This window comes from Theropithecus gelada, chromosome 6, assembly GCF_003255815.1.
Source record: "Theropithecus gelada isolate Dixy chromosome 6, Tgel_1.0, whole genome shotgun sequence".
Classification (NCBI taxonomy): Eukaryota; Metazoa; Chordata; class Mammalia; order Primates; family Cercopithecidae; genus Theropithecus; species Theropithecus gelada.
Window position 1 is genome coordinate 175866709 of NC_037673.1, and position 13790 is coordinate 175880498.

General features: G+C 51.3%; 1 protein-coding gene and 1 long non-coding RNA gene across 2 annotated transcripts in view; both read right to left on the reverse strand.

The window, feature by feature from the left end:
• The window catches only part of LOC112625742, a 17583-nt gene extending 12974 nt beyond the window's left edge, over positions 1-4609 (reverse strand). The window contains exon 1 of the long non-coding RNA XR_003119764.1: positions 4342-4609. This is a non-coding gene — a long non-coding RNA (uncharacterized LOC112625742). The remainder of the gene's footprint in view (positions 1-4341) is intronic.
• A 19-nt stretch (positions 4610-4628) lies between these two features.
• Positions 4629-6904, reverse strand: CBY3 (chibby family member 3). The gene is made up of 2 exons (XM_025386979.1): positions 6809-6904; positions 4629-5342 (listed from the first exon to the last, which is right to left on the reverse strand). Exons 1-2 carry the CDS (start codon positions 6852-6854, stop codon positions 4660-4662), a joined length of 729 nt encoding a protein of 242 aa, XP_025242764.1. The 5' UTR covers positions 6855-6904; the 3' UTR covers positions 4629-4659.
• Positions 6905-13790: the final 6886 nt, after the last annotated feature.

Here is a 13790-nt window from a genome sequence, read left to right on the forward strand (position 1 = left end):
AAAAAAAAAAAAAAAAAAAAAAGTTTTTCTTTTGGCTGGACGTGGTGGCTCACGCCTGTAATCCCAGCACTTTGGGAGGCTGAGGTGGGTGGATCATGAGATCAGGAGATCAAGATCATCCTGGCCAACACAGTGAAATGCTACTAAAAATACAAAAAATTACCCGGGCGTGGTGGCGGGCACCTGTAATCCCAGCTACTTGGGAGGCTGAGGCAGGAGAATCACTTGAATCTGGGAGGCAGAGGTTGCAGTGAGCTGAGATCGCACCACTGCACTCCAGCCTGGGCACCAGAGCGAGACTCTCTCAAAAACAAAAAACAAATGTCTTTTTCTCTGATTTTCTTTTTTTAGAGATGGGGGTCTCATTATACTGCCCAAGCTGGTCTTGAACTTCTTGCTTCAAGCAATCTTCCTGCCTTAACCTCCAAAAGGGTTGGGATTACAGGTGTGAGCCACTGCACCTGGCCTAAAATATCTTTGTGTAATTCAATCTGTAGGTCAAACCTGCCACTCTACTGTAGTGGTACAAACTGAATTTCAGTTAATTGAGAGGTTTTCCTGTCTTTCCCAAAGGGCTGTGGCACCGTCAGAGGAAGACGGTGAGATCTCTGCAGCATGACCCTCGTCCTTGTTCCCAAACTTTCCTGTCAGTCACCGTCTGCCTCCCTTTCTTTGGCTGGCTGCCCATCAATGACCTGTTATTGTCACTGCCATAGATCCCTGAGCAGCACGCCCCCTCCCACAGTTGCCATTCCAATCTTGCTGCACAGTATGATAAGAATGCCCTCTTGGCTTCTGAGGGTTAAATGTTGCCATCCAGAACGGTTAAATGCCATTCCAGAATTGTGTCATCCCCAAGACACTGAGGAGCCAAGTTCTATGGCAGCATCTCCTAGCCACAAAGCACAGCCACCACCAGCTTTCTGACACCGGTGCCCCCTCATGTCCACATTCTGCATTGCCTTAGTGAAGGGCAGCTCCATGCAACACTTTCTGGTCTCATGTAATAAATGCATTCTGACATTCCCACTTCCCTGAGCCTTCATCTCTTTTTTTTTTTTTTTGAGACAGAGTCTGGCTCTGTCGCCCAGGCTGGAGAGCAGTGGTGCGATCTTGGCTCACTGCAACCTCCGCCTCCCGGGCTCAGGTCATTCTCCTGCCTCAGCCTCCCAAGTAGCTGGGACTACAGGCGCCCATCACCACGCCAGGCTAATTTTTTGTATTTTTTAGTAGAGACGGGGTTTCACCGTGTTAGCCAGGATGGTCTCGATCTCCTGACCTCGTGATGCGCCCGCCTCGGCCTCCCAAAGTGCTGGGATTACAAGCATGAGCCGCCGCACCTGGCCTGTGGATGCCCCTTTCTAAACAGGGCGTGCACTGGGCTGTAAGGCTCCCTGCCTGCTGCAGGTTTGGTGGGGCAGATACCTTTCTCCACCCTAGAACTGTATTTGTTTTCAAGTACTCTGGCCAAAGCAATATTCCCTAAACTTTAGGCATTCTTGGATCCCTTTATGAGTTTTGCTATTTTTGGCATGCTACATATAAGTTTTGCTTCATGTTTTTATGTAAAGCATCTTCCTCCTTTTACTTCTTTTATTGTGATAAAATTCACATAAAATTCACCATTTTGAACTGTACCATTCAGGACTTTTATTACAATGTTGCAAAACTATCACCACTATAGTGCTAATTTCTCACCACCCCAAAAGGAAGCCCCCTTGTGTACACACACACACACACACACACACACACACACACACACAGTGTCCTCCTATCCCTTGGTAACCTAATCTGCCTGGGTTTTTTTTGAGACAGAGTCTCACTTTGTCATCCAGGCTGGAGTGCAGTGGCTCACTGCAACCTCCACCTCTCCGGTTCAAGTGAGTTTCCTGCTTCAGCCTCCCAAGTAGCTGGGATTACAGGTGTCTGCCATCACGCCTGGCTAATTTTTGTATTTTTAGTAGAAATAGTGTTTCACCATGTTGGCCAGGTTGGTGTCGAACTCCTGACCTCAGGTGACCCACCCACCTTGGCATCCCAAAGTGCTGGGATTACAGGTGTGAGCCACCGTGCCCGGCTGGATTTTTAAATTTTATTTTTTTAGCCGGGCGCGGTGGCTCACGCCTGTAATCCCAGCACTTTGGGAGGCCGAGGCGGGCGGATCACAAGGTCAGGAGATCGAGACCACGGTGAAACCCCGTCTCTACTAAAAATACAAAAAAAATTAGCCGGGCGCGGTGGCGGGCGCCTGTAGTCCCAGCTACTCAGGAGGCTGAGGCAGGAGAATGGCGTGAACCCGGGAGGCGGAGCTTGCAGTGAGCCGAGATCTCGCCACTGCACTCCAGCCTGGGCGACAGAGCGAGACTCCGTCTCAAAAAAAAAAATAAAATAAAATAAATAAATAAATAAATAAATTTTATTTTTTTGAGACAGAGTCTGGATTTCGAGTGCAGTGGCATGATGGTGGCTCACTGCATCCTCTGCCTCCCTGATTCATGCGATTCTCCTGTCTCAGCCTCAGCAGTAACTGGGACTGTAGGCGCATGCCACCAAGCCCAGCTAATTTTGTTTTGTTTTGAGACAAGAGTCTCACTCTGTCTCCCAGATTGGAGTGCAGTGGCATGATCTCGGCTCACTGTAACCTCCACCTCCCAGGTTCAAGTGATTCTCCCGCCTTAGCCTCCAGGGTAGCTGAGACTACAGGCATGCGCCACCACACCCGGCTAATTTTTTTTGTATTTTGGTAGAGATGGAGTTTCACCATGTTGTCCAGGTTGGTCTCAAACTCCTGAGCTCAGGCAATCAGCCCACCTCAGCCTCCCAAAGTGCTAGGCTTACAGGCACCCAACACAGCGCCCGGCCGATTTTTGGTATTTTTAGAACAGACGTGGTTTCACCTTGTTGGTCAGGCTGGCCTTGAACTCCTGACCTCAAGTGATCGGCCCGCCTCGACCTCTCAAAGTGCTGGGATTACAAGCATGAGCCACCATGCCTGGCCCCAGGAAATCTGGATTTTTAGTGTGGTATCTCCAAATTCTGAAACTGACAACTAATGCAATTTTTAAAAGATTGTGAGCCAGGCAGTCTGCATTCTGTGGAGATAGAAAAGGAGGCCTGAGGACGGGCGCGGTGGCTCACGCCTGTAATCCCAGCACTTTGGGAGGCAGAGGCGGGCAGATCACGAGATTAGGAGTTCGAGACCAGCCTGGCCAATATGGTGAAACCCCATCTCTACTGAAAATATAAAAATCAGCCGGGCGTGGTGGCGCGCGCCTGTAGTCCCAGCTACTCAGGAGGCTGAGGCAGGAGAATCGTTTGTACCCGCGAGGCGAGCTTGCAGTGAGCCGAGATCGCAGCACTGCACTCCAGCCTGGGTGGCAGAGTGAGACTCTCTCAAAAACAAACAAAAGGCCGGGCGCGGTGGCTCAAGCCTGTAATCCCAGCACTTTGGGAGGCCGAGACGGGCGGATCACGAGGTCAGGAGATCGAGACCATCCTGGTTAATATGGTGAAACCCCGTCTCTACTAAAAAAAAAAAAGTACAAAAAACTAGCCGGGCGAGGTGGCAGGCGCCTGTAGTCCCAGCTACTCGGGAGGCTGAGGCAGGAGAATGGCGTGAACCCGGGAGGCGGAGCTTGTAGTGAGCTGAGATCCGGCCACTGCACTCCAGCCTGGGCGACAGAGCGAAACTCCGTCTCAAAAAAAAAAAAAAAACAAAAAAAACAAAAAAATTAGCCGGGCGTGGTGGCGCATGCCTGTAATCCAGCTACTTGGGAGGCTGAGGTAAGAGAATCGCTTGAACCCAGGAGGCGGAGGTTGAGGTGAGCCGAGATCGCGCCATTGCACTCCAGCCTGGGCAACAAGAGCCAAAGTCCGTCTCAAAGAAAAAGTAAAAGAAAGAAAAGAAAAAGAAACGAGGCTTGGGCCCGGCGCAGAGGCTCACGCCTGTAATCCCACGTTTAGGAGGCTAAGCTGGGAGGATTGCTTGAGCCCGGAAGCTGGAGGTTGCAGTGAGCCATGATCGTGCCACTGCGCTCCAGCCTGGGTGATAGAGCCAGACCCCGTGTTTAAAAAAAAACGGGGGGCCTGTAACACAGACGCCACTCCCCAAAATGCCGCACAGGCAAGTGGGGGCCGCACAGCCCATGGTTTCCAGAAAGCTTCTCTTGGGAATGTAAAGTAACACTTACCCTGGGACTCCTAGTTTCTAGACCTCCTGAGCCTAGAGGCCCTGAGGACGGACTAAGTGCAAAGTCCCCGACCCCCCGCTCGCTCCGCACCGCACCCTTCATTCCCCGAGCACCGCGGTTCCTCCGTCTCCGGGACTTCGCCCTCCATTACCTGGATGGCCTACAAGGCCATTACTCGCCACTCCGCCCTAGCTGGGTTATGTCGGCGGCAAGCCTTGCTTCCATTCCGCACGACGGAGAGCCACGCGCAGACCCTCCTCCACGGCCCCATCGCACCCTCCCAAAACAGGCAGCTTAGGCTTGCGTCCCCCGCCGACAGCCAGCACCGAGGGGCAGTCCCGGAGGCCACGCAGACCTCCCCCACCCACGCGCAGAGCCCGGCCCAGGGCACCGCGGGGGCCAGTCTAGCACAGAGGCAGTGGCAGACGCGAGGCGCGAGGCGCGCATGCGTAGCGCGGCCTTTATTTCGTCACTGCGAGTCCAGAACGCACGGCTGGATCATGAGCACGCCCCCGCTGGCGCCTGCGCGCTTGCGCATCTTCCTCTGCCAGGCGCGCGCCGCAGCCGTCGGGGTCACCTCGGGGTTGAGCTTCTTCTCCAGCAAGTGCATGCGCGCCATGGCCTCAGTCATCATGTCCATAAGCAGTTCCTGCTGCAGCTTCAGGTAGTTGTTCTCCTCCAGCAACACCTGGCTCTTGGTCTGCTGCACCTGCGCCTTCCAGCTCGAGGCGGTCCGCGAGAGCAGCGGCGACCGCGTCCGCGCCAGCGGGCCCTCAGTGGTCCACCGCCCGCCGCGGAACACGAAGGCTTGGTTGCTGAGGCGCATGCGCGGCGCGCCGTAGGCGAGGCCCAGCTCTGCCTGGCGCGTGTTGTGGTCCAGCAGGTAGAAGGTGGACAGGGAAGACATGCGGCGCAGCGGCGGCCGCCGTGGCGAGAAGGGCCGCGAGATGTGATCGGCCCAGAACTGCTGCAGCTGCTCCCACAGGCGGCTGGCATGGCTTGTAGCCAGGCACTCGAAGGTTGCCAGGGCGTGGACCTTGTAGGGCACGCAGGAGCTCGGAGGGGAGCCTCGGGAGCGCTGGCGACTCTTGCTGCGCGCTTGTCGCGGGAGCCCGGATGTCCAGAATGATGAAGGCGAGCCAGGGGGCGCTGCTAGGAGACAAGAGTCCGGGTGAGCAGCGTGCTTGGTACAGGCCGCCTCTCAAACCGCGAGGCCGGTGGACATGTCTTAGCCCTGCACCTAGGGCTGCGGCTGTGGCTAACCGGCTGCTGGCCACCGAGGAGCCCCTCCTTCCACGCAGCACAGGCAACAGTCTCACCTAAACCACCTTCTCCAAAGACCACTGAGGGTTCAGGCCCTGGGATAGATATGCAGATGGCGGACGGGAGGAGGGCCCTGTTCTCTGAGTTGCAGCTGGAAGGGTGAGGGGTAGGGAATAATAGCAAGACAAGTAAGTAGATATTTAAAGGAGGAGTAGGACTGTGCCAGGTGGGTTGAGGATGGAAAATGGAGAGCTTCTAGGCAGAGGGAAGAGCCGAGCAGGGCTTTTTCTTTTTTTCTTTTTTTTGAGACGGAGTCTCGCTGTTGTTGCCCGAGCTGGAGCGCAGTGGCACAAGCTTGGCTCACCGCAACCTCCGCCTCCAGGGTTTCAGCAGTTCTCCTGCCTCAGCCTCTTGAGTAGCTGAGATTACAGGCGCCTGCCATCACCCCCAGCTAATTTTTGTATTTTTAGTGAAGACAGGGTTTCACCATGTTGGCCAGGCTGGTCTCGAACTCCTGACCTCAGGTGATCTGCCTGCCTCGGCCTCCCAAAGTGCTGGGATTACAGGCATGAGCCACTGTATCCGGCAGGGCAGGACTTTCCTATTTCAGATGTGAACACGAGCTTGGATAGGATTGGTGCTAGGAAGAGCAGAAGAGGAACCTGGGAAGGTGGACCAGTGCACTACGTGAAGGTGCTGTACAGGCAGGCTCAGAAGCTTAGACTTCCTTTTGTGGGTAAGAGGGAACTGCGGAAGGATTACAAAGCCACGGTTAGATCTGGATTCTGAAAACAATCTGGGAGGATGTCTAGCATAGCCAACAGCATTATTGCCCTCATCATTCAGTCATTTGATGGACTTGAACTAGCATCTGCTCTGTGCCAGGCTCTGGTCTTGGGAAGGGGAGCCGGAACAGCCTCTACCTGCCCTCAAGATGCTCCTAATCCAGCTTGGAAGACAGATGTGTATACAGACCACAGTCCAGTGTGTTCACTGACATCCTGGGGTATCTGCCATAGGCTAGACCTATGCATAGGGCTCAAAGTAACAGGGATTGTGCACACTAAACATGACATTTGTTCCAAACAAACTATGCCCTCAGGGTGTCCAAAGTCCAGAAAACAGACAAGTCCCATTTTGCTCACTTCTCCCTGCACCCACCCACCCCCCAGCCCAGTAAGTACTGATTCTGTTATGTGAAAAAGGGAGTTATGTGTTGTTTCTAATTCCCCTTCTGCCCATGGACAGTGAGAAGAGAAAGAACTGGGGCAGGGTTCCCCCTCTGTTATGTCTTCGTTAATTCATAAGACACTTATCCCTCACATATAGGTGGACAGAGGCTGGATGGTACATACCATCCCCAAGATCTGGTTCAGGGAGATGGTCTCTGGAAGCCCACATCCAGGCCCACCCTTGAGATTGTATCTTCTCAGAGGATCCTTCCCCGTTAATCCTCACTGTATGTTGTGCCTCACCTGGAAGATGTGGTGGAGTTGCGGAGCTGCTGTCCCAGGGCTAGTCCCATCTCTGACCCACTCAGCTCCTGTCCACCTGCTGTGACTCACAATGCCTCCAGGCCAGGCCACCCCCAGACAAGAAGGGGTGCTGACTACTGAGCTGTCAAATAGACTCTGGGCTCTCCCCTGCATGCATTCAGTACATCATTGAGCACCTACTGTGTTCTAGGAACAGTTCTAGGGAAATGATGAAGATATTCCCTCATTAAGCTGTCATTCTTGGCAGGGAAATGAGGGGCGTGGACATAAGCAGAGTCCAAGACAGGAATTTGTTCTAGGGGAACTAACAAGATAGTCTCTCAGGAAGCTAACAGAGGGTGTCATGAGTCAGGTTCCCTAGCAGAGCCTAAGATGAGCATTCTTGTTCAAGTGAATTATTGGGGAAGTGCTCTCAGGAGAAGGGGGTGAGGGAAGCAAGACAGGGCAGAGAAAACAGGCTAAGGTTGAGCCAGAGTGTGGTCTCACATGGAGCCTAGCTTCTGCTTGCTGTCATGGGGAACTCGGAGCACAAATGGCACCACAGTTAGGCCTCCTTAAGGCAAGGGAGCCAGCCTTTTGTAGCCTCCTTTTACATGTCAGTCAGTTATTGGCCAGGGCAGCTGAGAGTTATCAGCCAGCACCTACAGCACCTTTGGGTGCACCCAGGGATCTGGGTTCTCAGTAAGGTGCCAACTGAGGAGGGAGGAAGATAATAGAATAGATGATAAAAATGAAAGGGTAGACTAGCCAACATGGCAAGACCCCATCTCCACAAAAACAAAGTAGCTGGGTGTGGTGGCATGCGACTGTAGTCCCAGCTACTCAAGAGGCTGAGGTGGGAGGATCACCTGAGCCCAGGAGGTGAAAGCTGCAGTGAGCAGTGATTGTGCCACTGCACTCCAGCATGGGCGATAGAGACCTTGTGTTTAAAAAAAAAAAAAAAAAAAAGAGGGCCAGGCATGGTGTTTCACGCCTGTAAATCCCAGCACTTTGGGAGGGGAAGGTGGGTGGATCACCTGAAGTCAGAAGCTCGAGAACAGCCTGACCAACATGGTGAAACTCCATGTCTACTAAAAATAGAAAAAAATTAGCCAGGCGTGGTGGCAGGTGCCTGTAATCCCAGCTACTCAGGAGGCTGAGGCAGGATAATTGCTTGAACTCAGGAGGCAGAGATTACAGTGAGCGAAGATTGTGCCACTGCACTCCAACCTGGGCAACAAGAGCGAAACTCCATCTCAAAAAAAAAAAAAAAAGGAACGACTAAATCAATAAGAATATTCAGGCCAGGTGCGGTGGCTCACACCTGTAATCCCAGCACCTTGGGAGGCCGAGGCAGGTGGATCACCTGAGGTCAGGAGTTCGAGACCAGCCTGACCAACATGGAGAAACCCCATCTCTTCTCAAAATACAAAACTAGCCAGGCGTGGTGGTGCATGCCTGTAACCCCCACTGCTTGGGAGGCTGAGGCAGGAGAATCACTTGAACCCAGGAGGCAGTAGTTGCAGTTGGCCGAGATCACACCACTGCGCTCCAGCCTGGGCAACAGAGCGAGACTCCGTCTCAAAAAAAATCAAAGAATAAATAAAAAGAATGTCTAATTCTGATACGTACAGTGAAGAAAACAAACCAGGGAAATACAGAAAGTGATTTTGGGACAGGGTGAGGAGTAGGAACTAATTTAGATGTGGTGCTCAGTGAAGGCCCTTGACATTCATGCTAAAATCTGAACAATAAGGAGACTCCAGTCCCTTGAAGACCTGGGGGTAGAGGAAGGAAGTGGCTGGGCATGTTTGAAGGACAAGTGCCATGTGTGCGGACAGTGGAAGGAAATGAAGTCAGTCCTAACTGCTAAGCCCATCCACCTGACTACAAGGGACAGACCCAGAATCACAGGAGCTCACAAGCTGGGGCAGAGCCCGCTGGTAGTGCCACCTCCTAGGAAACTTCTGTAATCGTTTTATTGAGGTATAACTGACATAATCAACTACATTTATTTATTTATTTATTTATTTTTTATTTTTTGAGATGGAGTCTCGCTGTGTCGCCCAGGCTGGAGTGCAGTGGCGCGATCTCAGCTCACTGCAAGCTCCGCCTCCCAGGTTCATGCCATTCTCCTGCTTCAGCCTCCCAAGTAGCTGGGACTACAGGCACCCGCCACTACACCCGGCTAATTTTTTGTATTTTTTTTTACTAGAGACATGGTTTCATGGTGTTGGCCAGGATGATCTCAATCTCCTGACCTTGTGATCCGCCCGCCTCAGCCTCCCAAAGGGCCGGGATTATAGGCGTGAGCCACCACGCCCGGCCAACTACATATATTTATAACGTATAATGTGAAGTATTTCAATAATTTGTTACGTGAAATCATTCCCAAAATCAAGATAATGAATGTATCCATTTGGTGGTATCCATTACCTTTTTTTCTTTTTTTTTTGAGAGGAGTCTCACTTTGTTGCCCAGGCTGGAGTGCAGTGGTGCGATCTCAGCTCACTGCAACCTCTGCCACCCGGGTTCAAGTGATTCTCCTGTCTCAGCCTTCCAAGTAGCTGGGATTACAGGCGCACACCACCACACCCAGCTAACTTTTATATTTTTAGTAGAGATGGGGTTTCACCATGTTCACCAGGCTGGTCTCAAACTTCTGGCCTTCAGTGATCCGCCCGCCTCGGCTGCCCAAACTGCTGGAATTACAGGCATGAGTCACCGTGCCTGGCCTCCGTATAGATTTTTTTGGCATTGGCTTCTCACCACATAATTATTTTAAAATTTTTCCATGTTGTTGCATTTATTAACAATGCATTACTTTTTATTGCTGAGTAGTATTTCATTGTATGGAAACAACACACAATTTGTTTTGCCATTCAGCTGTTGATGCACATTTGGGTTGTTTCCAGTTTGGGGGCTACTGCAAATAAAACTGCTCTGAACATTTTTGTTCATCTTTATGTGGACATATGCTTTCATTTCTCTTAAGTAAATCCCCAGGAATGGAATGGCTGGGTCATATGGCAGATGCATGTTTACCTTTTTCTTAAGCCACTAACAGTGAGTGAAAATTTCTGTTTCTGTGTATCCTGGCCGACACTTAGTTTGATAAACCTTCATTTTTAAAAAATTTGCTTAATTAAAGGTGGTGATGGTGTTTTGTGAGACAGGGTCTCACCGTGGTGCCTAGGCTGGTCTCAAACTCCTGGGCTCAAGGGATCCTTCCACTTGGGCCTCTGGGCCTCCCAAAGTGCTAGGATTACAGGCAGGAGCCACGGGACCCAGCTAGTAAGCCCTTTTTTTTGAGACGGAGTCTTGCTCTGTTGTCCAGGCTGCAGTGCAGTGGCACGATCTCTGCTTACTGCAAGCTCCATCTCCTGGGTTCACGCCATTCTCCTGCCTCAGCCTCCTAAGTAGGTGGGACTGCAGGTGCCTGCCACCACACCTGGCTAATTTTTTTGTATTTTTAGTAGAGACGGGGTTTCACCATGTTAGCCAGGATGGGCTCGATCTCCTGACCTCGTGATCCACCTGCCTCGGCCTCCCAAAGTGCTGGGATTACAGGCTTGAGCCACCCTGCCTGGCCAAGCCTTTTTAATTTTAGCCATAGTGGTAGCGTGTCGAAATTGTGGGGTTTTTGCTGTTTTGTTGTTGTTCTTTTAAATTTTTAACAAGCTCATCCTTAATTAATGTATTTTATTTATTTGTCTATTTATTTTTTGAGATGGAGTTTCGCTTTTGTTGCTGAGGCTGGAGTGCAGTGGTGTGATCTCGACTCACTGCAACCTGCGCCTCCTGGGTTCAAGCGATTCTCCTGCCTCAGCCTCCCAGGTAAGTGGGATTACAGGCGTGTGCACACCTGGATAATTTTTTTTTTTTTTAACTAGAGATGGGGTTTCACCATGTTGGTCAGGCTGGTCTTGAACTCCTGACCTCAAGTGATCCATCTGCCTCTGCCTCCTTAAGTGCTGGGATTATAGGCTTGAGCCACTGTACCCAGCCTTAATAAATCTGTTTATTTACTTATTTAATTTTTGGAGGCAGAGTCTCATCCTGTCACTCAGGCTGGAGTGCAGTGGCGCAGCCTTGGGTCACCACAACCTCTGCTTCCCGGGTTCAAGCGATTCTTCTGCCTCAGCCTCCTGAGTATGTGGGATTACAGGCACATGCCACTATGCCTGGCTAATTTTTGTATCTTTTTTTTTTTTTTTTTTGAGATGGAGTTTCACTCTTGTTGCCTAGGCTGAAGTGCAATGGCGCAATCTTGGCTCACCACAACCTCCACCTCAGCCTCCCGTGTAGGTGGGATTACAGGCATGTGCCACCACGCCTGGCTAATTTTGTATTTTTAGTAGAGACGGGGTTTCTCCACGTTGGTCAGGCTGGTCTTGAACTCCCGACCTCAGGTGATCGCCCACCTCATGCTGGGATTACAGGCGTGAGCCACCGCGCCCAGGCTTTTTTTTTGAGATGGAGTTTCGCTGTTGTTGCCCAGGCTGGAGTGCAATGGCATGATCTCAGCTCACTGAAACCTCTGCCTGCTGGGTTCAAGAGATTCTCCTGCCTCAGCCTCCCAAGTAGCTGGAATTACAGGCACCTGCCACCACGCCTGGCTAATTTTTATACTTTTAGTAGAGATGGGGTTTCACCATGTTGGCAAGGCTGGTCTCAAACTCCAGACCTCAGGTGATCCACTTGCCCTGGCCTCTCAAAGTGTTGGGATTATAGGCGTGAGCCACTGTGCCCGGCCCAATTTTTGTATTTTTAGTAGAGATGGGTTTTCACCATGTTTGCCAGGCTGGTCTCAAACTCCTGACCTCAGGTGATCTGTCTGCCTTGACCTCCCAGAATGCTGGGATTACAGATGTGAGTCATTGCGCCCGGCCTCATCCTTAATAAATTGAGGTTTTAATTTGCATTTCTCTAACAGCTAATGCTATTAAGCATCTTTCCATGTGGGTATTTGTTATCTATTTTAATGAAGTGGTTGTTCAAGTCTTTTTTTTTTTTTTTTTTTTTTTGAGATGGAGTCTCGCTCTGTCACCAGGCTGGAATACAATGGCACGATCTTGACTCACTGCAACCTCCGCCTCCTGGGTTCAAGTGATTCTCCTGCCTCAGCCTCCCAAGTAGCTGGGATTACAGGCACATGCCACCACACCCAGCTAATTTCTGTATTTTTAGTAGAGATGAGGTTTCACCATGTTGGCCAGGCTGGTCTTGAACTCCTGACCTCAGGTGATCTGCCTGCCACGGCCTCCCAATGTGCTGGGATTACAGGTGTGAGTCACCAAGCCTGGCCATCTTTTTTTTTTTTTTTTCAGTGGTTCAAGTCTTTTTGCCTATTTTAAAAATTGGATTGTTTGTCTTAACACTCTTGTCTTAACGCTCCTGTTGCCCAAGTTGGAGTGCAATACGAAGCTCACTGCAACTTCCAGCAGCTCACTGCAACTTCCGGCTCTGGGATTCAAGCAATTCTCTTGCCTCAGCCTCCTGAGTAGCTGGGACTACAGGCGCCTGCCACCATGCCCAGCTAATTTTGTATTTTTAGTAGGGACAGTGTTTTGCCACATTGGTCAGGCTGGTCTTGAACTCCTGACCTCAGGTAATCCGTCCGCCTTGGCCTCCCAAAGGTCTGGGTATACAGGCATGATTGCAGTTTTTCTTGTTGTTGTTGTTCTGAGACAGGGTCTCACTGTCACCCGGCTGGAGTCCAGTGGTGTGATCATGGCTTACCACAGCCCTGACCTGCCCAGGCTCTGGTGATCCTCCCACCGTGCCTCCCAAGTAGCTGGGACTGCAGGCAGGCACCACCACAGCCTGCTAACTTTTGTATTTTTTAGTGGAGGTGAGCTTTTGCCATGTTGCAAAACTCCTGGGCTAGAACTCCTGGGCTCAAGCAATGTGCCTGCCTCAGCCTCCCAAAGTGCTGGGATTACAGGCATGAGCCACCATGCCTGCTCAAATTGCAATTTTTGTTTGTTTGTTTTTCTGTTTGAGACAGTTTCGCTCTTGTTGCCCAGGTTGGAGTGCGATGCGTGGCTCACTGCAACTTCCGGCTCCGGGATTCAAGCAGTTCTCCTGCCTCAGCCTCCTGAGTAGCTGGGACTATAGGCGCCTGCCACCATGCCCAGCTAATTTTGTATCTTTAGTAGAGACAGGGTTTTGCCATATTCTTCAGGCTGGTCTTGAACTCCTGACATCAGGTAATCCGTCTGCCTTGGCTTCCCAAAGGTCTGGCTATACAGGCATGAGCCACCGCACCCAGCCTGCAGTTTCTGTTTTTGTTTTTGTTTTTGAGATGGAGTCTCCCTCTGTAGCCCAGGCTGGAGTGCAGTGGAGTAGTGCTATCTCGGCTCACTGTAAGCCCCGCCTCCCAGGTTCGCGCCATTCTCCTGCCTCAGCCTCCAGAGTAGCTGGGACTACAGGCGCCCGCCACCACACCTGGCTAATTTTTTGTATTTTTAGTAGAGACTGGGTTTCACCGTGTTAGCCAGGATGGTCTCTATCTCCTGACCTTGTGATCTGCTCGCCTTGGCCTCCCAAAGTGCTGGGATTACAGGCGTGAGCCACCGTGCCCGGCCTTTTTATTGAGATGGAATTTTGCTCTTGTTGCCCAGGCTGGAGTGCAATGGTACAATGTTGGCTCACCACAACCTCTGCCCCCTGGGTTCAAGGTATTCTCCTGCCTCAGAGCCTCCTAAGTTGCTGGGATTACAGGCCGGCTAATTTTTTTATTTTTAGTAGAGACAGCGTTTCTCCATGTTGGTCAGGCTGGTCTCAAAGTCCCGACCTTAGGTGATCCGCCCATCTCGGCCTCCCAAATTGCTGGGATTATAGGCATGAGCCACCACGC

Bases quoted from the DNA above. Each gene is read 5' to 3' on its own strand.
- CBY3 (XM_025386979.1), bottom strand. From the start codon at position 6,854: ATGTGGGCTTCCAGAGACCATCTCCCTGAACCAGATCTTGGGGATG. The intron at 5,343-6,808 runs GTATGTACCATC...CTTGTCTCCTAG, and splicing joins TGAACCAGATCTTGGGGATG to CAGCGCCCCCTGGCTCGCCT.